Here is a 23,331-nt window from a genome sequence, read left to right on the forward strand (position 1 = left end):
TCGCTTCCTGTTGATTCTCGCAACTCCTGGAGGAGGCGGAGCCAAAAATATTCAGCGGCACATCATGTAGGAAGAACCTAAAGCTCTGCTGTGGTATATTAACTTTCAAGTGACAATAATCATAAAGTAATGTATATATTTTATAGAGAGTCGTGCTTTTTGTCTGTCTGTCTAAATGCTAGAAATAAGCCTGCATGTTGTATATCACACACCTATAATTTCAGTGGTAACACTTGAAGTCCCCTTATTTAGCATTTATTAGCAGTAGTCTATATAAACATATAGGCTCTTACAATTACCTTATAGTGGATAAGGTAATTGTAAGAGTGTAGTGTTTTTATTAGTTGCCTATTTGTCAGCAATTCTAACTTTTATGAAGACATGTTTTTTATTTATTACAACTATGTTTAACTATATAAATGTTTTCTTAGTTTAATTTAGTGTATTTATTTGCAAAAGTAACAAAATACAACAAAAAACAAACAAACAAAAACCAAACATGACACCATTAAAATGGATGGTGCTGGTGAGACTGAAAAAAAACCTCCAAATGGACCCATAAACATCTTACCAAGAAATAGATAAAACAATAGCATCTAAAATTAAAGGTTATTGTTGAGAAAAGAAAAAAAACACGATAAAGGAATTATTAATGCATCAGCACAATATGCAAAAGAAAACAGGTAAAAAAATATATAGATTATAATGTATTATGTGTCAATCAGTTGCTACTCACACGCAGACAGAAATGTCACAATATACCAAATAAATAGTAGTTTGAATGAACAAATAAGCTTTGAGCCTATATTTGAAAACTGCACATTTTCATTGAATCTGTGACAGATTTTTAAATTCATTGGCATCAGTCTACTTCATTAATTCAATTACTCATTGGTTCATAATCTAAAATTCATCATATTTTTACTGTTGTTGGTGCAATAGAACAAACTGTAGTTACCAAAATGAAAACGGTTGTAATAAAAGAAAACAAGAAAGTGAAAGAAATGAAAGGTGGAAAAGAATGTCCCCAAAACAGAATACTTGAATACATCAAGATAAATGAGTGTAAGCTACTTATACATAGATTTACAAGTTTCACTGTATCTAATAATCTTCCATGTTTGTAACATAACTTCATTGTTTATTCCACAAAACATGAAGTAGGCCTTTAAAAAGAAAAGTTATGTGAGAATAAAGTGTAAAGAAAACAAACAAAAAAAGACCATCCTCTCCCTCATTTTCGCTGAACTCATGTTGTTGTTAAAGTTTCATTTTGGATTAGGGGGTTGTGCCCTGGACAACTTTGCTTTATTGGACTGGGACATCTTGCAATAATAAAAAAATAAAAAAACAAAAATCTAACCCTCTTATATTCTACTCTGAGTATTTAAATGATTAAGATTTCTAGTTTTAGATTAGTAAATTTGTTATAGAAATAAAAACAGTGCTCATTCATCATCACAGTGGCTTCTCCAATTGGCTACAGATTATAAATGTCAGGACATCGCCCACTGTTTCATGACTTCATAAACTGATATGAGCTGATGTAAGATAACACTCGGCTATAGGTTTTTACTACAATAACACATTTAAAAATACATCATTTTGGATATTTGTCAGACCTGTAGCCAGTGTCCGTCAGTCACAATAATCCGTCAGTCCACACTAATGATGGCATCTATGCTTTCAGGAAATTGTGCATCAATCACGTGAATACATACACTTATGTATTTACTGTAACTGGCGTGCCAGGAGTTTGTGACTCAGTAACAACCAACAATAAGAGCACACATGGAAGGCAAAGACTCATTAAAGGTTGATTTTTGTTCCTTTGTGGATGTTTATTGCTTACACACAAACTGCTTAATGTCTGCAAACTTTGAAAACAACATGTGATCGCAGAAAAACATGAATGGTGCATTTGTGGTTGTCTATGAATAAAATCCTAATTGGTCAGTTCTGGTTTATGAATTCTGGTGACCTGCACAACAAATGCATTGCAGTCTTTCAGATCTTTTACAGTTTTCTTTCCAGCCACGACATTTGTGTTCCTGCTAGAGGGGAGGAAAGTAAGCGCTGTCTGTATCTGCACTAGGGTGGATAGGAATGTAGTGCAGTGACAGTGGCATCGGACTGTCTTGCTAGCTGGGGAAAAAAGTTTAAAACAAGGCAGTGCTTCTCTCAAAATGTTAAGTTACTGTGGGGCTTTCTCCCCCACCAGCTGAAGATTAAATCACAAAGAGCCAGCACACACAAAACAAGCAGCCTGAAACTGAAGGAGCTAAATCAAATTCAGCAATATTTACTTTTAATTTATTCTTCTACTGTGACATGTCAAAATGTCTTCTGTGGAAAAGGTTCATTCCCATCTTGATATGTTTTTCTACCATGTTTACCTGTTTATATTGTGATGTTTCATTTTTGAGTGATGATGTGAAAAACAGATAATAAATTTTTATAAAACTAGATTCATGGTAAAGAAATAATAAGACAAGAGTAATGGAAAATATTTACAAAACACATTTTAAATACATATAAAATAAGAAATGGCACATTTAAATACTTCCATTTATAAATATCAACCTTTCTCCATCATCACATATTAAGCATTTCCACTGTCACATACACATCCTTAGATATATTATGGTTTTCAGTAACAAAAAAACATTGTGATGCATTAAGTGTTCCGTTTACTGCTGTTGTATAGACCTATTTATCAATATTTTATATATTTATGTTTCAATAACAATGTCACTGGCAACAGAAAATAAATAATCAGTATTTTTCACCCACAGACCTTTAAATTAGGTAATTTGAGCTTTGAGATTAATATAAAAGAATAAGCAGCAGCAGCATAGAGAAGGTAAAGTGATGGCAGCTGTTTCCCAGCTGTGTGATCACTGCAGATGTGATAAATAGTCACTACAGTCACCTGCATCCGAACTGGTGCAGGTGATATGACCATAAGTAGGTGATAGTGAGGATGTATCGGAACACGTTTCTATCACTATAAATCTGTGAATGATAATTACTGTGGGTTTGACATGTTTGTTTACATCCTCTTTGAAGTGATGGGCTCCTTCAGGGATCTCGTTGCATCAGCTCACTCAGGACATAAAAGGGCCCGTGGCTCTGCAGTAATGTTTACTACAAAGCACTAACAGCCCTCAGACGCCGCATTATCATACAGATGATGACACACACACACACACACAATCCAGTTCTGTGATGGTAGTATTTATATTCTGTGTGATGATGTGACAACCCTGACGTTACTATAATTGGCCCAAATTTTTTCCAAACTGCAAAGTGTCTTTTCTGTAACACTGCCGGTTTTACCCCATGATTATCACTCAAAGACTGTAACAGATATTTCCCCTCACTATACTTCATCTGTTTCCTCCTATTGTAAACCTCAAACTGCATATTTCAAATGGGACATGTTATCTTCCACCAAATTCTAGGTTGTACTACTTTAATGCAATTCTTTATGGCACCATTAGAAACATAAAGACATGTCATCATCTCTCTGTTAATCTGTCAAGACCTTGGATCCGTCTTTATATATTTCATTTCTTTCGTTATCTTATTTTGTAGTCTTCTTTTCATATTTTAATCTGTTTATACTCTGTTTTTGAAAAATGGTGAGTTATTATTATTACCACCCACTGTTGTCTTTGCATTGTGCCTGAAACGCAATGCAAAAACCAATTATATAAATGAATCACAAGAATATTCATTAAGAATTTCTGGAGATAATAAACAAATTAAACATCACTTCTTGTCAATTTCCTGGGCAATTTCTCTAAACATTCAACAAATTGTTGATAACTAGATTGACCACAAAGCCTCTAATGATTCTGAACAAAACAAAGTCACCAGCTGCTCAGGCACTTTAGTTAAGATGAAAAATTGGATCTAGGCAAATCTAGAAATGTATTAAGTTACATTTCAAAGTTTGATACTGGAGGAAAAATGAAAATTTTAACATGAACTTAATCATCTGTGCACCACAACACACCTCAAGCATACTGGAACTCTAGAGAAGTACTTATAATAATGATAAGAAGAAGAGGAATTTCTGGCTGTAGACTGGTACTGAAGAAAGTCAGGGACAGATTTTATGAATAAAATGCCTCTGTTATATAATTTTTCTGATATTAAATGCTGATTGTTGTAAAGACAGCAGATGTTTTTTTTCTTTCTTTTACATAATGATTATTTCATAATGATCAAATGTTTAGCCACTTTATAAAAAGAAAACTCAGCAAACAACAAGGCTGCAACGTCTTTCTTTTTGTAGCTTACTGTTTGCCTGATAATAAACAGCAGACACACTCCTCTGAAACTATTATCTGACAGATGTATGGTGACGGTGGATCTATTGTGCACAACCCCTGGAGAGTCTTTGTTCTATTTATCAGAGTCTTATGACACCATGCATGAGGTGATGAAACACACACACACACACACACACACACACACACACACACACACACACACACACACACACACTGGTTGTTTACAATACGTCACGTGAACATCAGCACCTCGGACAGCCACCTCTATCTGCACGCCACAGCTCAGTGTGGATGGAGCTGCACGCACGAGGATGTTTTTAACGGGAAAATTGCTTCTGTGACTGTAAACATAGGGGAGTTTGTGCTTTCTGCCTGAAAACCAGATGAAATCAAGTTTTAGCATCCCGCAGATTTATGAGGAGGGAGAGACACATCGCTACAGCCCGCCATGTGAAGTGGCATTTTTATTCTCACTGATCCACGAAGGTCTTAATTTGACTCAATGATGATGATGATGATGATGATGATGATGATCGCTTGTTTTTAACAAGAGTTGCAAGGAAGAGTTGCAGCCTGCTGTCGGCTCACCTTGTGTTTGCAGGAATCCATGTTCCTGTCGCTCCTCCTGAACGGTGGCGCAGAGATGGATGGGGAAAAGAAGGGAGAGGTGGCTGTGGCAAGTTGTCGAGGATTTGTTGTCCGTCAGATTTCTCTTTTTTTCGCTTCCATCTCTAACGTGCAAAGCAGCTGGACTGTAACTTTGTGACTGGGCTGCCTGAGGTGGGGGGGTGTGGGGTAAAATCCGCTCGATGTGCCAGCCCAAGAAAGAAAGAAAGAAAGAAAGAAAGAAAGAAAGAAAGAAAGAAAGAAAGAAAGAAAGAAAGAAAGATCCAAGGCTACAGCGAAGAAGAGGAGACAAGAGGAAACAGTAGTGAACTGATGGATGCCACTGCGAGACAACAAAGGAGACACGCTTGTCACCTCCTGTAATTTCATCTCCCCTGTAGGTAAATGAGAAACTCAAACATAAATCGGATTTGACTTAGTTGTTAATAGGATTTAATATCAACCCCCCTCAGACACCCTCTCTGCTTCTCCCTTAAGAGGAATAGACTCCCAACATTTTGCTGCAAGCCCTGGACAGCTCCTGCTGATTTAAAGCACCGAGGGGACCCGGTTGAACCCTGGGAACCCAACAAACAACCGGAGTGAAAATGTAGGCATGACAGGACGCTGCTGGACCCCACTGACTTTAATGATGGTGCCCGCGCAGTTTGTGGCTCTCAGCGTCCATTGAATCCCGAAAGAAAAAACGCCTGTGTCCATGAAAAATAATCCCTCCCTATTGGCTGGATTGCGGTGCACATGCTATAACAACAGGATATGCAAAGACCTATGGGCTGATCTAATAGCCTATCATGTTTTTCGCACGCGTTTTTGACCGAGACCTGTATTTTATTTAACAGGATGTGAACTGTGCTGTTAAACCAGGTGGATCGAATGCAATAATAATAATAATAATAATAATAATAATAATAATAATAATGATCTGATGGACCTACCACAGTCAAGCTGTGTGTTGTTTCACAGGGCAGTTGTGCCTGTGTAGTAAAGCTGCTGAAGAATGTTTAAGTATCGGATCCGGATTTTTTTCAATGAACTCAAAGTGTTGCTACTGATGCGCTCTGGATCAAGCAGGGGGACTGATACAGGCACAGACACACAGACCAGGATGCGAGGGCTCGCTATAGGAGACTGTGGTTGGCCGCCGCTGAACTGCTCTCACCGGGACGACGAGGAGGAATATTACGGCTCTGACCCCCGGCCACGCAGCCTGGCATTTGAGGATAAAGAAGGAGCCAAACCCCAGGGAGGGGGCCTGGACGCTGCTTCCCTCCCGAGTCTCTCAGAGAGCGGGACGCGATCACCGCAGTGCCGGATCTGCTTCCAGGGGCCAGAGAAGGTAAAGTTATGCAATAGAGGTATTAATGTGGCTTATTGTACTTGAACAAGGGGGGCGGCTTCTCAGTAGGATCCTGGTGGGTCCTACTGAGAAGCTGACCCTTCAAGGTTCTGGTGCGCTCATGGGCATCTCAGCAGGACAAAAGGCTCAACAAAACACGTGGCACTCAGATGGAGGGAGAGTCTTTAAGCAGGTCACCCTGCCATGTCCACTGCTCCTCTGGGTCCACAGAGACATCTGGCATCATCAAAATTAACTTTGAAAAGACCTTTCAGGAAAACTAATGCACCAGGCAACACACTGAGAACAGCACAGCAGATTCAAATGCAAATGTTTGTGCACTGGTTTACCCACTTTATGTTCAATATTATATCTACAGATGAAGGCTATGGAGCCAGGTGATGTGTTTTCAGTCACTTGCACAGCTCCAAATTTGGGGGACTTTTAAAAGACAGATTTAAAAAGGAATCATCCAAATCGAAGCAGCAGAGAGGAGACTACCAGAGCTGACTAGTTTGGGTCAAGTTGCAATAACACTGGATCTTACATTTCCAGTAGCTAATGAACCCGTGTCATCTTTATTTGAGCATATCCCTCCCTGGAAAGTGGCAATGTCTTTTCCAACACTTCCGGTTTAGAAAGCAGGATTTCTGTTATGAATTAGCCAAAGGGTGATTTTCTCAAACTTGAGAAAAAAGCTCCTTCAGAGCCACAGGAGACATGATACAGCTGTTTTCACATGGCCGAGCTGTGGTCCTCAAAACAACTGAACTGATCATGTAAAATCAGTGGAGTGTCACTTTAGGCTATTTTGCTCTGCAAACAAATTCAGTTGATGTGCCATTATACATCCATTATACATTATACAACTGTTTCAGATCATCTGTAAGTGTGCATCAAGTCTGATCTGATCTGAAGTAAAAATGTAGAATGACTACAATAAAACAAAAAAAGAAAAGGAAGTAATCTATCAACAGTGATCTGAAAAAAGCAGATGAAGGACATCAGTTAAGAACAACCTGGAGAGAAGCAGGGGGAACTGTGTATTTATCATTTGAACAAGTAAATTCCTTGCAGTAATATATTCAGCATCTGATGCACAAAATTAGGCCATTTCTTTAAGAAAACAGCATCGAAGAAAAGCTTCACAGAATGATTCCTCGACATAAAAGACAATTTTTCAGCAGCTGCTTATTTATACTCATTATTATTCAGAGGGATTTGAGTGAGGGAGGCAGTATGAGTTCAATAACTTGCTGAAGGACTCTTCAGCAGGAACCATTAATGCAGGGATCAAGCCTTTGATCATTCCTTTAGGCTACAGGGAGGTCAGGCACAGTACAGCTGAAGGAGAGCAAACTTGATAAATAGAAATTAAATGTTATTTTAAAAAGGAGAAGAAAAGTTAATGTAATCCAAGATGTGGAGATCTGAGTGCGGCAAATCTGACGGATGAAATCAACCTTGAAGAGACAGACTTTGCTCAAAGTTTTTGTTTCCCCTCCAGATATCCAGCTGATTAAAGACCTAGCACATCACCAAGAGTCAGACAGAAAATAAATTGAGATGTGCAAGAGCCTTGTCAGTCCGGGAGCCTTAGGGAGCCTCATACTGACAACAAAAACCTGCGCCAGATGTCCTGTGATTTCTTTTGAGGCTGCAGGAAAATGACACAAGGCAGAAGTTAAGCAGCAGATAGTCAAACATATGAAAATAAAAGCGTCATAATCTCTCACATTATTAAGTTTCGATTCATGTTTTGAGTGTCTGCAGCTCGGCTTATAAAGGCATGTGTGCATCCTTTGATTGGTTATGCAGTCCTGGTTAGATTGATATCCAGCTGAGAACATCAATAGTGAAATTTTTCTTTCAACCCAGCACATAGCTATGCATTCATTTCACGTGATGCTTGAAATATCTTCATAATAATGAGGTGCCTTGCTTTTATTCCCTAATTAGCCATAATTAACTGGAGGACCAAGTGGCAAAAGCGTTTCTCAGAATTTCTGTCCTCCAGTATTTTCTGCAAGTGTGTCGGTTTTGGAGCCGATCATTGCCTCCAAAAATCCAAACGCTCATCTGGACTGAGATCTGGTGACTCAGCAATCCGGGCAATCAGATGAATTCACTGTCATGTTTGTGGAACTATTCCTAGACAGTTCATAATGGTGAAAAACCCACTGTATTGCTGCCACGAAGGAAGAAAACTGACTGGCAGTGATGTTCAGACATGTCCTGACATTCAAATGTTCTATTTTAGGCGCCTGATTTGCTCTTTGATAAGAAGCCCCACAGCACTGTACCACCGTCAGCTTTCAGAGATTAAGCAGGCAGCTATGGATGCGTGCACTTCTACTCCATTCGTGGAGAGGTTCACATTTAGTGCAGCTACACAACTCACATTCAGTCGTCTAAAAGCTTCAAAATATTGCTCAACCTGTGTCATGCTGAGTTGTGTGAATTAGTTCATTTCATTTTCACTACAGTATGAAATTTAATCAGGAGTAAAGCCTTGTTCAGGGTTCCTCGTTACTTCCCCACAAAAAGAAAGTAACAGGTGTTTTGCAGGGAATCTAATCAGCCATTTGTGTGAGATTAATCAGTAGCGTATCACAACAGCGTGTTAAATTGCAGCAGAACTAGATTTTCCTCCCGACAGTGCTACAGCAGCTGGCGCAAAATAGTTTCTTGGCAAGACAAACAATATTCAAAGTAGGACAAAAAGAAAGTGAAGCTGGGAAAGACAGGGAGCTTTGCAAGGATGTTGGAAAGATGCTGCCAGAGAGAGGACGGAGAGCCAATAATATCTGAGATGGTTCTGAGATACAGAATCCTACGGCTGTATATACGCCACTGATGGAGACGGTTCAACGCTGCGAGGGTAGCTGCACAGGCAGTGAAAGAGGCAAACTAATGAATGGCAGAAAAAAAGTGAAGAGAAGTGATCAGTTCTTTTGTTTATAGGTCTCATATTACTGCAGCAAGCAGACAACAGCTGTATGACAGAGTTGCTTTTGAGAGAGAGTTCATTTTATCACATAACTGTCAAAGTCAAATACACTTTAGAAAATCTCAGAAAATTGTTGTAAAAAGTGAAGCTCTGGTTTTTTAAATCAACTCACAAGAACTGCAAAAGAACAGAAGCCAGTTGGCAAAAGAAAGCAAAGATTATTCGTAGCAGGGATGTGGGAGCTTTGATCTTATCACCTCAGCTTCTCTTCTCACCGGAGACGATGAACACTGTCATCGCCGATACTCTTTAGGTGTCAGAATTAAGGTTTATAAGGAAGCTCCATGTACTGTAGGTGATAAAACCATACCGTTGTGAAACACTGTTCAATTTGTGACATATACAAATTTTCATTATTTGCAGTTGATCATAATTGTATATTTCATTATTATTAATAAGCTAATGTTAAGTTCGACTAAACCCCAAAAATGTGTTGGGTGACAACAAAAAAGGAAAAAATAAAGCCAACCATTGGCCAACACTTATTATTCTCTTTGAATACATACAGTATAGTCTCATATTGATGATATCTGTCAGTGTTTGCTCCAAGCTGTTGTCTCTCTTTTTTTAATCTCTTGCTTCCTGACACAAACAACACCTAATACAATGCCCTCAAACACTATCTTCAGTAGATAAAAATCTGACAGTAACAGTGTCAGTGCTGGGGATTTACAAGCTGAGCCATCTATGATAACAATTTTTATCTTTATTTTTACCCTCATCTCCACCAAATCAGATCTTTTAACAGGCAGATTCAATAACAGCAGCCTTTGTGAGTCGTCTGTGTGTCTCATGCAGCTGCTGTTTGTGTCCTGCAGGGGGAGCTGTTGAGCCCCTGTCGCTGTGACGGCTCTGTGCGCTGTACTCACCAGTCCTGCCTTATCCGCTGGATCAGTGAGAGGGGCTCCTGGAGCTGTGAACTCTGCTACTTCAAGTACCAGGTCCTGGCCATCAGCACCAAGAACCCACTGCAGGTACAGTCAGTCAGTGTCTCTGTCCTCTGCCCCTCTGTCTCTGTATAAACATTTAAAGGAGCTGAATGAAATCCTTGGCTCTGTGGCAGAAGGCCATGCACAAACTTAACGTTGCCAGTTTCGAGTGATTGGTGGCAGAAAAGCATCGTAATCACATTAAGGGGTCATTGACGATAAGGTGAATGTACAGGCATACAGCAGAGGCCGTGCAGTGTTTACATTACCACCACCCCCACGATCATTTTTGGACCGACTTTGTCCAAGCAACAAGCGCCCATTCCCTGCAGGAAGCACATTAGCTTTGTCTTTTGGCAGATAGAGGAGCTATTAATACTGTTTTTGTTTTTTGTTTTTTATGGACGAATGGAGAAGAGGAAAGTGGTGAGGATTTATAGGAGGATGCCAAGAACAAATGCACTCATCTCAAAGAGTTGGCACGTGATTCAGCCGGAGAGTGTGGCATATGGACAGCAGACCCACAGACAGTGTCACTGAATGATTTCAGCCTCTGAATGATGAAACACAGATATTATCAGATGAAATGCTTGTCCTGTCAGGTGCACTTTGGGCTGGGCGATGCCTGCATTTTACAGCAGTAACATCAACCAGTCAGTCATCTACATATGAAGAATGAAACGTTTGACCTCTTTCAAAAAGCTGCAATAACTGGAAGAAATGACATTGTACAGGATGTATGACTTGGACCAATTGATTTTTGGATTTGCATAGATATACTGTAATTTTCATCATCAATGTAAAAACTAGGCTACAGCACCATAGTTACAGCGCTTTGAATGTGTAGTGATCTGCACTCAGAAGCCCAGAGTGAACTGAGGATAGTAAAAAATGAAGCAGAAGAAGATGTAAGCCGCCTCTCAGTTGATGAATGGCATTAAAAACCAGCACTGACACCACACTGCCGGAGGGAGCTAGCACACTAGTTTTTACTATCTATGAACTCTGATGGAAAAGAAAAGCTTCAGTATATTTGATCTTATACACAGTTTTCACAGCCGCTAGCACAAAGCAGATTACAATGTGCCTCTCATTCAACCACGTGCAATGCTGGGCTGGCCATCAGGAGCAATGCAGTTTAGTGTCCTGACATGTGGAAACCAGGGCTCGAACTATCAACCCTAAACACACAATCTTCACTATCTGCTGAGCCACAGACGTTTTATACTGAAGAGAAAATAGCAGTTTTTGATGTTCTGTAAATCCACTTTTTACATCATTCTTAAAAAGTGGAATATCATGCATAATACACATGTTTTCATTCACTTCAACCACACTGCTTGTGCATGAGTTCCTCTCTGTTTCAAGATTTATTTAGTGTTTGTCTCAGGTGGCACTAAAACACGGAGTTCTTTCAAACAAGCGGCAGAAGTTTTAACTTGTTAGAGAAATTAGATCTCAAGACCCTACATGCTAATGAAGTAATCTGATCTATCTTATTTAGGCAGACAAGTTTCTGCAATGTATCCTGCTTCAGAAAAGCAAAGAAAAGTGTGTTAAGGTTCATTATCGAGTCAGGCTGAAACTCACTGATTTTACTCTGAAATCACAGAAACATTAAGGGAATGTGTGTTGCAATTAAATGTGGCTATTTGGAAGCACAGTGTCTTTAGAGGAACATCTTTGTGTAAACAACATTGTTTGTAAAGACAAACTATTATCTCATACAATCAGGAAGAATTTTACTATTTTTGGGGCCTCGGCCCATTTTTTTGTGTCTCACTCTGTCTGTTTCTAGTGGCAGGCCATCTCTCTGACTGTGATCGAGAAGGTGCAGATTGCAGCCATTATCCTGGGCTCTTTGTTCCTCTTCGCCAGTATCTCCTGGTTGGTGTGGTCGTCTCTCAGCCCCTCAGCCAAATGGCAGCGGCAGGACCTTCTCTTTCAGATATGCTACGGCATGTACGGCTTCATGGACATAGTTTGTATAGGTAAGACGGAGATACTGCAGCTGCCATGTTGGGTGGTAACTCTACTATACATACATAATTTCCTAATAATTTCATAGACGTTTCCTGGTAAAAAATGTTTAATTTGGTAGTTATTGTAAGGAATATAGCGACAGTGACTATGCATCCAGGTAATTTATTCCAATTAATTGATACTTAGAGAGTCTTTCAGTCAGTATTTCATTTCAGAATGATTAATGAATGAATATTTACTTAGATTTAAACAGGACAGTTCTTTCAAGTAAAGTCCTATTTTCCCTATAATTAGTATAATGACATAGTTTCTCTCAGGAAATGTCCTATGAAATTATCAGAAGCTTTAGATCCTTTAGACAACACAGTATTGGCAATTTAGTTTTCAGTTAAGACATTTGCATTTTTGTTTATTCTAATTGCATGGACACTAATGAAACGAATTACATTTGTTTTGCATGAACATGTTTGTTGCATTCTGTCGCCTCCTTTTTTCTTCTTGTGAAGGGATTATGATGAACATGTGATTCACCTAACATCAGTCCGATATACAAACAGTCTAGTTTATGTAATATTTTCATTTTTGAGACCTCATAGTTCTTATTAACTGTGTACCTTCTGTAGCTTTTAGTACTCCCTGATACTCCTTCACAAACAACTGTTTGTCTATATGTAACCCTGCTTCCTGCCCCTGACCTCCCCCCTCCCTTTGTCCTTTACACCCAGGCCTTATAATCCATGAAGGATCATCTGTTTACCGGATCTTTAAGCGTTGGCAGGCTGTGAACCAGCAGTGGAAAGTGCTGAATTACGAGAAAGCGAAGGACTTAGATGACCCCATCAGTTCCAGCAGTAAAGGCGCTGATCGTGTTGAGAGGAACTCTCCTCACACTGTCACAGACAGCGGACAGAGGGCGAGTCGGCATGTCAGGACTATTCTCCACCACCACTGTGGCTATACTATTTTGCACATCCTCAGCCAGTTAAGACCCAACAACCTGCACAGCGCCAACCATGAGGTGGTCATGAGGGTGACCACTGTATGAGGCTGGGTATATACAGACAAATGTCCTCTGATGTTTAAGGAGGAGATAAAAGTGTTGATTGGGATTTAATACAAAGAGAATCCTAATCTGTCACATAAACACTGCCGATGACTTTTTCACAGATTCTCCCTGAGCTCAAAGTGGACAATGAGAAATATTGAGCAAGGGGAAAACATTGCTTGTGAAAATTATTGTGCTCCTTCTCATGCGACCACCACAACAATGGCCCCAGCACCCTTAATTTATTCTACGTATTCCTGATCTGGTAGATTTGATCTGTTTTTAATTGGAGCTGCGCTGATGGATCAGACATTAGAAAGCCAACAAAAAGTTGTCCTCTCTGGACATTTTTTTTAAAGATGATGCAGACAAAAGGGGAGATTTCTTTGTCACATGTCATTCCTCACTCTCTCTATTCACTGTCAACAACCAAATAAAACCATATTTCAAAATGCAAAAGTCAGATTCATATTTCTTCTCATTCTGTTAGTCTATGGTGTATTTCTAGAACTGTATCAAAAAAATAGTCTCATAACTTAAACTGAGGCACAGAAGCAATTGTTCGGGCGGCTTTCTGTCTAAGTCTGACAAAGTAATACACCAGGATTTAACTGTAATGTGTCACAGAGTGAAATGGGGAGAATATTGGAGATGACAGAGGCGACGTCCAGAGGGAACTGCAGCATCTCCATTCAATACACAACAGAATGAAAATAATCACTGACTGTGTGGTGGTGTCAACACTAAAAACCAGAAGGTGAGGTTTAAGCCTACATAATGCAAAGCAAACTTGACTGTCACTTGACATTGTGTCTGTATATCATTATAATAATCATAATATAATTTTCACAAAGTGAGCACGTTATCATCAATATTACAAAAAAATGTAACCCAAGTAATTCTTTAGAAGAATTAATGTTAAGTAATTTTGAGATGTATTTCTTTTGTTTTTGAGGGTATAGGGAAAGTTGATTACATTGTTCTTAGTTTATTCATTTTAATTTTATTTGTTTATTATAAAAGCATTATCACATTCCTTGTCCAGGATTGAAATTCCCTGAATTAGGGTTATGGTTGACAGTGGGGTCAGTTGCTGTATACATCGGTGTGCCATTTTATTTTTTTTGTCAGAAACACAAATTCTCAAGGAAGTGCTTTATAATTTAAAAAAAGTCTCACTTTGAAGGGGTTTAAAATATGTTTAGTGTAGAATTGTTCATAATCTGATAAATTACTTCAAGTATCCACTAAGTCAGCTAGACCATAGTCTTCATACCAATCTTCCTATAATGAAGATTTATTCTGGTAAATTCATCTATTATTCCAGAGTATAGTGGTATGAGGTGAAAAGTTGCTTAAACATAAAATTTTCCACTATAATATTTGTTTGCGGAAATGATACAGGTAGTTTATCAATATTGAAGTCCGTGATAAGAAGAAATTTCAATCCTCCAATTTTATTAAGTGACCTGAAATACGATACGTGTAAAATTAACAAACCTGGCAACACGGAGAGGACGCCTAGCGATGACGTATAATCCCCGCGACTGACAACCGGTGGTGAACTGGAAACCAACGTGACTCTGTAGCAGTACACGTTCCTGTGTTTATTTAATATTTACGTGACAGACTGAACATTTTGTCGAGAGTAAAGTTTGTATTTTAATCCAACATGACGTCAATGCCGCAGAAGCGATACTACAGACAGCGAGCGCATTCAAACCCGATGGCTCACCACACGTTTGACTAGTGAGTGATGTCCATGTGTCTTAGTTTAATACCTATATATAGTGTGGGTATTAAGGCAGTGTAGGCTACACTACACCGTGCCCGTTTCGCTTTGTGTCAGCATCTGCTAGCGTGAATGTCCCAGCTGTGCATTTATAAATGTAAAAAGAAGAAACTGGCCCATATTTACTTACTTTTTACCCCCTAGTGGCAGCGAGTCATGCAGAAAGTTGTGGTTTTATTAGCCAAGGATTTTACATATTTGTTAAATTTGTATTTATAACACAACAGCTGCATTTAAAAAATCCTCAGTACCATCTCTTTTCAGAAACAAAATCCCTGTAATGCCGAGTAATCTAGAGAAAACACTGTCCAAAGGTTTCATGGGGACTATTTCTGCAGAAGAACATAGTTTCATTGAGAACTGTTCACAACAACGTACTGTTTTCTCCTCTTTTCTCCTCAGTCCTTTGTGTCCGGAGGACATGGACTGGTCCGAGCTGTATCCAGACTTCTTCACTGGAGACCTGTGTGAGAAAGAGACCCCGCGAGTAGAGTTTGCAGACATTGGATGTGGATACGGGGGGCTTTTAGGTAGTTATGTCACTGATCCGACCACCTGGAGTGTGCACAGGTCATAGCGTTGCTCTACACTGTCCTTATATCCACTTTGTTAATGTCTTTGTGCGTGTCTCTTGTGCATCTTTTACTTTCTTTCAGTGGAGTTATCTCCACTTTTCCCAGACAAGCTTATGCTGGGCATGGAGATCCGGGTCAAAGTGTCGGATTACGTCCAGGATCGTATCCAATCATTGCGCGCCTCTGAACCTGGAAGCTACCAGAACATCGCCTGCATTCGTAGTAATGCAATGAAGTACCTCCCCAACTTCTTCTGTAAAGGACAGGTAGGTCTGCTTTTGTGCGTTTGCTGCGGACAGAAAAGATGGGAGTGTTTCTTGCTCCTGATTGGCTGCTGGGGTAGGGGATGCATAACACTCACTGATGAGCAGTCCCTTCAGGAATGTTTGTTCTTGAGATCACAAGAATTAATACAATCCAGCCGATAATTATTAACTTTCACGAGAGGTTGCAGTTTGACAAATACAGCCGGCCACTGCTCTTTCTCACATGAATTGATCCATTCCAGAAGTGTTGATATGAGTTTGGATGTGTATGAATACAGTTTGAGTTCAAACAAGTATTATAAAGATTTGGTTTTTCCTAGTTTTCTGTTTAAAACTCATTAAATATTTTCAAGTGTTCCAGTCATTCTCACAATTTTATTGCAAAATGAAACAATAAGGATACAGTTAGTCATTTTAAGCCTCAATAATGGTAATCATGCCCCTAATGTTATTTCTGATGCCCTCTTTTCTTCTTCTGCTGTTCATTGATTTGTTACATCTAGATACATGCAAATATCAAACTGAGCACAGGCTCCAAGCTGTTCAGCTGAGCCTCACTGTTGCAGTCTTTACTTACAATTTAATAATGCCGCATTAATTTAGAGCACCTTCATCATAGGTGTGTAGTTATACCGTCCAGTATTTAAAAGTCAATCCTCACCTGCCAGCCAATCAGAATCAAGGATTCTTGGTGGCCGTGGTATAAAGACTAATACAGACCTGCACACAGTTGAGATTTGATCATGTTACAGTTATACAGTTGACATTATCAGTAGGACTGTAGGTAAACTGGTAACAATGTAAATGTGTCCCGTGTTGTCTAAGTAATCCAAGACATTAAGTTGATGATGTCATTATGTAGTTGTTGAGCTCTATGCCCGTTGCTAGTGTGGTCTGACAGACGATGCATACTGGTTCATGTTGGCAAGTGCTGCACAGACTGTGTCTGTGTCTCAAATCAGATACTTCAGTCAGTATACTGACATGTAGTACCTTGTGAGTACAGAATACTTTGTGGTGTAGTGTGTGTATTTCAACAGGGTAGTGTTGTCCCACATCAAACACTGCCATTCTGCACTCACTGGAAATTACGATTGCAACGCGCAACCGTGATTGTCGCTCGCTCGCTCGCCTGTCGGCTGCTTTGCTCACTTGATATGAATTGAACATTTTACAGTCCTGTGTGCCCCTGGTGTCATGTGACGTGGAAATTCAGACACCGCCGGCATTGATGACGTGTCCTCATCACTGCAGCAATCCACTGAGTGGCCAGACGTAAGCCTCTCCTCAGTGAAAGTCTGAGAAAAAGCTTAACCTAAAAGACTCTCAGACTGTGAGAAACAAGTTTATCTGATCTGATGAAACCAAGAATGAACAGTTTGGCCTCGATTCTAAGCGCTCATCACCTGCCCAATACCATCCAAATGGTGCAGCCCTGTGGTGGCAGCATCATGCTGTGGTGGTGTTTTTCAGCAGCAGGGACAGAGAGACTGGTCAGGGTTGAGAGAACAAAGTAAAGTACAGAGCGCTCAGGACCTCAGACTGGGCTGAAGGTTCACCCTCCAACGTAATAACCCAAGCACACGGACAAGACAATACAGGAGTGGCTTAGGAACAACTCTGTGAATGTCCTTGAGTGACCCAGCCAGATCCCTGACTTGAACTCAATTGAACATCTCTGGAGAGACCTGAAAATGGATGTACGCTGGAGTTCTGCAGAGAAAAATGGCAGAAGATTCTCTGTTTTTGCTTTGTCAGCATGGAGTTTTGATTGTAGATTGATGAGGAAAAGGATTAATTTAAACGATTTTAGCAACATAACAAAATGTGAAAAAAGTTACGGGGTCTGAATACTTTCTGAATGCACTTGTATATAGAAAAATACAGAATATGATGTTAATGTATCCAAATATTGTTGACTCCCCTGAATTTATTCCTATACAAAAAGCCCAAAAGCCCAAAAGTTCTTTAATAGTTTATCCGGCATAGCCAATAATAACCTTAAATTCAAGCTGACAGTCCATCATGGCAGTGCCAAGGTAAAAAGAATTTGAGGCTAAACGTTAAAAATAATTACTTTCCACATGTTTGACATATGGACTGAATTTAATTATACCGATTGCTCAATAAATCTAGGATTTCACAACAATGGGGTTATTGACTGACACGCAAGGCATCGCATCAGCTGAGTAAGGAGCAGTGCAAAACGCCATTTATCCGTTCCAATTAGCTGCGGTAATCTATGACTTGTTGAAACTCGCATTAGATTACACAGTGGGCTTAGTATACCAGGGTTAATTTAGGTACACTGGATAAAAAACTTCACCTCAAATGCCCTGAGAGAGTATAAACTAAGAAATGAATGAGGAAAGTAGTTGCTGTAACACTGACACATTTATGGATGTATATTACAAAGTTGTTTCAAATAAAAACACATACATTGATTTCATTTTTCTAAAGTGCCCTTTAAATAATATGGCTATTATTTGTACAGCTTGAGCTGAGGCTTCTTGCCAAGTTGAGATTTGTAGTATGCGAGAGGAACTCTGTCCAATTTGAACAAAGAACGTTGGCTTGAGTTTGCATTGACATTAAGGTGTTTTATTCTGCAGACAGCGTCACTCCCGTCAACTATTTCCTAAACCACATCTCTTAAATCATATGAATTTATCCAAGTTGAACATTTTTCCAGCATCTTTAGTATTAGTTGTCTTCCTCACTCATGATTAGAACAAAACTGTCTTCAAGAGCCAGATTTCTTCAAAGTGGAGAAATAAAAGACGACCACCCAGACTAGTGCTCAAAATTTAGTCCCAATCCCTCTCACATGCATGAATTGATTCAAGTGTTGAAACAGCATATTCTAAAGACGTGACATACTTTTCTATTTTTTTCCCCTCATCTTAGCAGGTTTTGTAACCCAAAAATAATTCAAAGTGTAAAGGTTTTTCCATCTGCCATCAGCACTGAAGAGGCCCCTGAGGCTGCAGCAGTCCCCAGTGATTATCCCCACATCTTTCCGTCTATACCTGACATTATTTATTTTAACTAATAAAAAGTTTCTGGAATGGTTTTTAATGTATCAGCCAGACTAATATCAATGGAGCCGGCACTTGTACACTTGTCAAAAAACAGAGACATGGGGGGAACTTTATGGAGAAAAAATAAATCGAGGGAAATTCCAGTTTTGCAATCCACACTGCTTAACAATCAACCACAAAATGTTAAGGAGGCCACATTGAAGCGATGACATTTAAACATTATAGAACCATACTATGAATGTAGATAAAAAGTTTAGTTTTCATCTTGTGTTTGAGAATGACTAGAGTTAAAAGGAAACATTTTTTTCTGTACATGCTTCACTGTTTCTGTTTGTTCCCTCTTTCTTTCAGCTCAGTAAGATGTTCTTCCTCTTCCCTGACCCGCACTTTAAGAAGACCAAGCACAAATGGAGGATCATTAGTCCCACGTTGCTGGCAGAGTATGCCTACACACTGAGAGTCGGGGTATGTACATGAGTCAGACCCATTGCAGCTAGTAGTAAAATAATTAGTTGATCAACAAGGATAATTTTGATAATTTTTTATGTTATTTTTTTATACAAAAGTTTCATATATTCACTGGTTTCAGCTTCTGAAATCTCACCAGAGGTGACATGTTGTATATTGTAGTAAACTGAAAACCTTTGGGTCTGGAACTGTGTTACCTCAAAGTTACCTCTGAGAAAGTACATTTCTGAAATTTTATGTAATAGGAAATAATAGATTAATTGCGTAAATGATGACAGGTTAATTAATGGTGAAAATAGTTCCTAGTTGGAGCACTAGTTGCGGACAAGTTCACACATAGAATTTCTGCTTCTATCTGTGGTGTTTTACTCGACTGAATCATTTTTTAACTTTTGGATGAACAGAAAAAATTGTGAATTACAATATGAGTATAGACTTGTTTTATAGGGTCAGGTCGGCCTAAGTACAGCAAAAAAAACCTCTTGTCGTCATCTTATCAGTCGATAGCAGTATGCAGAAATCCATGAATTCACTGAAATAAAATTGAGCAACTGGTGTGGCCTGCAGCTGGTTGATGTCTGTACACACCCTGCTCCGGCCTGCCACAGCTGTCAGGGCAGCAGTGGGACATTTGAATAGGGTGCGAGCGTTGATGGAGGTTGTAGGAAACAATGGAAGGATTGTGTCTAAATTTGGCTTTATCACTTTAACTCTGGCATTTCTGTGTGTGTGTGTGTGTGCGCGCGCGCGTGCGTGCGTGCGTGTGTGCGCGCGTGCATAAGTTCTGCAAGAGCCTTCAGCATTGGCACACAGCTGTAACTGTGCTGGTGGGTGGGGAAGCTGTCAAGACAGTGCTCATTTATAGAGGCATTTTCACATCAAAATTGACCTGAGTCAGTTGTTTATAAGGGACTATCTTTTAAATCTAAATTGTTGTCAGACTACACCTGAAAGAGGAAACAGGTGTGATTAACACGAATCTGTGCTGACAACACACAGACACACACGTACTGGTGTGGAAATCTGTGCCATTGCTGATTTTTCTTAGAAATCTTTGTTCTAGTAATGTTATCTGTACAGCCTCCAAAGTAAACTACAGTAACAGGTGATTAACCTCTGTGTTGTCTGTAGGTTATTTTTATCTTTTTAACATGGACCATTGCTCTCCAGAGGTGATGAAGAAACCACTTAACTCTGAAGCTGAAATGTTTAAAAATGTTAAAAAAAGATTAAAAAGAAGTTAAAAAAAAAAAAAAAATCTTAGGACAAAACCGTTTGTATTTCATTTTCTTTATCATTGTTACTATAAAATGGATCCATGTTCAGCCACCAGTGATGCATGGTTAACTTGTTTCATTCCCAGAAGTGTGTTCATAACCTCGCATGTTTGTCTGGTCATATCAGGGTTTGGTGTATACCATCACAGATGTGGAGGAAGTCCACCTCTGGATGGTGAAGCACTTCACTGAACATCCACTGTTTACACGTGTCCCTGATGAAGAACTGGTACGTTGACAAGGAGCTTTTCATCTCTGTGTTTAGGGGTCATGGCAACATTTATCTGCTTCTTGGAGTAAAAGAGGTCAATTCATGATCTTAAATTCTCTGAAGGGATTAGTCTGAGATTTTGGGACATACACTTCAGATGAGAAACTGAATCCCACTCTCATTTGTCTACATTTCATATGTAGCTACATCCAGCAGCTAGTCAGCTTAGCTTAGACATTCACACGATGTTAGCAGAATGGGAAGGACAGAAAAACCTCCTTGAAACAGGGGGAAACAGCTGGTCTGGCTCTGCTCTCTGTGAGGTAACGAAACCTGCCCACCAGCATGTCTGAAGCTCACTAATTAAGATGCTACATCTTGTTTGTTTAATCCTTACACAGACCAGAGAGTAAAAACAATAGTTCACTGTTTTACGTACAGGGACCAGTACGGGGACCAGTACTGGACCAATAACTTCTCAGAGTCTTCTCAGGTTATGTTGCAGCTGCTCTGGCTAAGCTAAGTTAGCCATCTGCCAGTGGTAGCTTCATATTTACTGTACAGACATGAGAGTGGTATCAAACTTCTCATCTAACGCGCAGGAAGAAAACTGATACATGACATGTTTCCCAAAATGTCTAAGTATTCCTTTGAATTAGCTGAATCACTTGTTATTATTTGATATTTGGTTTCAATTTGCTAACTAGATCCTTGGCACAAGAGGGATATCGTAGCTGTCAGAAATTCTTGACATCTCCAACTCAGAATTACATCTGCGACTGTCGAACTACTACGACAGTCAGTCAGCATAAGACAAAATAAGTTTTGTTTAGTTACTTTTTTAAATACTTAATATATCTATATATTTTTTTAAGTTTAATTGAGTTAACTTTCTCTGCATCTCTTAATGTGAATGTGTCCAATCTGCTTAAAGAAACAATCTTCTCTTGGCAGGTTGGCGACGTCATCATAACTCGTTTGGGTACGTGTACAGAAGAAGGAAAGAAAGTGCAGAGAAACGGAGGGAAGAATTTCCTCGCAGTTTTCCGGAGGATTGAGGATTCAAACTAAGACCAAACAGTTTGGACGTGCAGGAAGCTGGAATAATGGTCTTACGCAGTCATTCAGACACAGACTGCATGGGTGATACTGCTCTGTGGAGAGGCTGTGGTTTGTTCCCCAGGCAGATGAACAGTGGTGTTTTTTATTTTATTTTCTGGAATATGTGAACAAACATTTACATCATTTCCTGACGGAGGATTTGTTTGAGTTTTTGTTTTTTTTTCACACAATGTACATATTTCATTCCTCAGCTCACAAAAGACAGCACAAGGCAAGTAAATCATAAATGGATCTCTTCAGACTAGACTTGCAAGCTCTTTTGTCAAGGTTTTTTTTAATTATTGCCTCTTTTTAAAAAAAATATTTTCTTCCATTTGTTTTGCCAGAATTATCGGTGCTGTTTTGGATTTGCTGTAAATTCCTGCAGTTAAACTGTAATTCTTTCAGTAAAACAACTTTACTGTTCATTTACACACTTTGTAAATGAACTGAAACAACTATATATTGTAATTTTGTGTTGCAGTTATTTTGGGACCTTTATCACAAAACTGGACGACGAAGTTCGCTATTAAAATAAACCCCAGATTAGTTGCTTTTAACTTCAGTCGATGTCCTAGATTTGAAGAGGAGTTTAGGTTTTACTGAGCACAGATATCCAGCTATCTTTTGTAATCCTGCCTCAAGAGACAGAGCCTTGGTTTTTCCTATTAATTTGAAAGCAATTTGAAATGACTCATTGTGATTATATGAACTTCCTGGTATTAATTCACAGTATTGGCGACTGAATCTGAATTGGATTACTGAGTTGCTTGTTTGCTTTGGGTCATTATATGGTGTAAAAATAAACCAGTCTGCTGCGGCACGTCCTATATGAATTGAATGCAGCACACGGTGTTCAAATTCAAAGGAATGACTGTGAAATAGTCAAGTTTTTAGATGATAGACGATCATTTAATTACAGCTTTTATACTTAAAGACACTTGGAGATTACTTAATTGTTCTTTCGAATATAGTTTAAATTTAATTCAATTATCACTTATTATCTGTCTGGTATTATCTTCTAGACGTGTCTGGTATGGATCAAAAGAGTTTGTAACAGAAACTGTGGCTTTCTCTGCTCATTTCATGATTTTAGCTGTATATTACACATTGGTAGTTTTGTCTGTCAGGAGTTTAGAAACGGGACAGTGCAGGTTTGAAGCTCTTTTGCTGCTGCAGGGGGTGGTGATTAAGAACAGGACAGCACATGCCTTAATGATAGAAACCCAGACACTGGAAAACTTTATATGATTGCAGAAAGTAATTGGAGGACTCAAACTAAAAATCATATTAATAATATTAAAGAACACTTCACTTTTGTGCTCTTTACTAAGGTTACAGTAAAATTTGTTTTCTGAAACTTTCCAAA

General features: G+C 39.2%; 2 protein-coding genes across 2 annotated transcripts; both read left to right on the top strand.

Moving 5' to 3' along the window:
- The first annotated feature begins 4,565 nt into the window (after positions 1-4,565).
- Positions 4,566-13,690, top strand: LOC111667699 (E3 ubiquitin-protein ligase MARCHF9-like). Its single transcript, XM_023423459.2, has 4 exons — positions 4,566-6,264; positions 10,093-10,248; positions 12,002-12,194; positions 12,912-13,690. Exons 1-4 carry the CDS (start codon positions 5,926-5,928, stop codon positions 13,229-13,231), a joined length of 1,008 nt encoding a protein of 335 aa, XP_023279227.1. The 5' UTR covers positions 4,566-5,925; the 3' UTR covers positions 13,232-13,690.
- Positions 13,691-14,766: 1,076 nt separating this feature from the next.
- Positions 14,767-22,803, top strand: mettl1 (methyltransferase 1, tRNA methylguanosine). The gene is made up of 6 exons (XM_023423455.2): positions 14,767-14,980; positions 15,426-15,553; positions 15,680-15,864; positions 19,257-19,370; positions 20,778-20,879; positions 21,816-22,803. Exons 1-6 carry the CDS (start codon positions 14,904-14,906, stop codon positions 21,930-21,932), a joined length of 723 nt encoding a protein of 240 aa, XP_023279223.1. The 5' UTR covers positions 14,767-14,903; the 3' UTR covers positions 21,933-22,803.
- Positions 22,804-23,331: the final 528 nt, after the last annotated feature.

This window comes from Seriola lalandi, unplaced genomic scaffold (genome assembly GCF_002814215.2).
Source record: "Seriola lalandi dorsalis isolate HSWRI2012SDOR001 ecotype SW California unplaced genomic scaffold, Sedor1 jcf7180002054692, whole genome shotgun sequence".
Lineage (NCBI taxonomy): Eukaryota > Metazoa > Chordata > Actinopteri > Carangiformes > Carangidae > Seriola > Seriola lalandi.

Coding starts and splice junctions, on each gene's coding strand:
- mettl1 (XM_023423455.2), top strand. CDS start 14,904: ATGACGTCAATGCCGCAGAAGCGATACTACAGACAGCGAGCGCATTCA. Junction 14,981..15,425: donor GCTCACCACACGTTTGACTA/GTGAGTGATGTC, acceptor TTTTCTCCTCAG/TCCTTTGTGTCCGGAGGACA. Junction 15,865..19,256: donor ACTTCTTCTGTAAAGGACAG/GTAGGTCTGCTT, acceptor TCTTTCTTTCAG/CTCAGTAAGATGTTCTTCCT.
- LOC111667699 (XM_023423459.2), top strand. CDS start 5,926: ATGTTTAAGTATCGGATCCGGATTTTTTTCAATGAACTCAAAGTGTTG. Junction 6,265..10,092: donor GCTTCCAGGGGCCAGAGAAG/GTAAAGTTATGC, acceptor TGTGTCCTGCAG/GGGGAGCTGTTGAGCCCCTG. Junction 10,249..12,001: donor GCACCAAGAACCCACTGCAG/GTACAGTCAGTC, acceptor GTCTGTTTCTAG/TGGCAGGCCATCTCTCTGAC.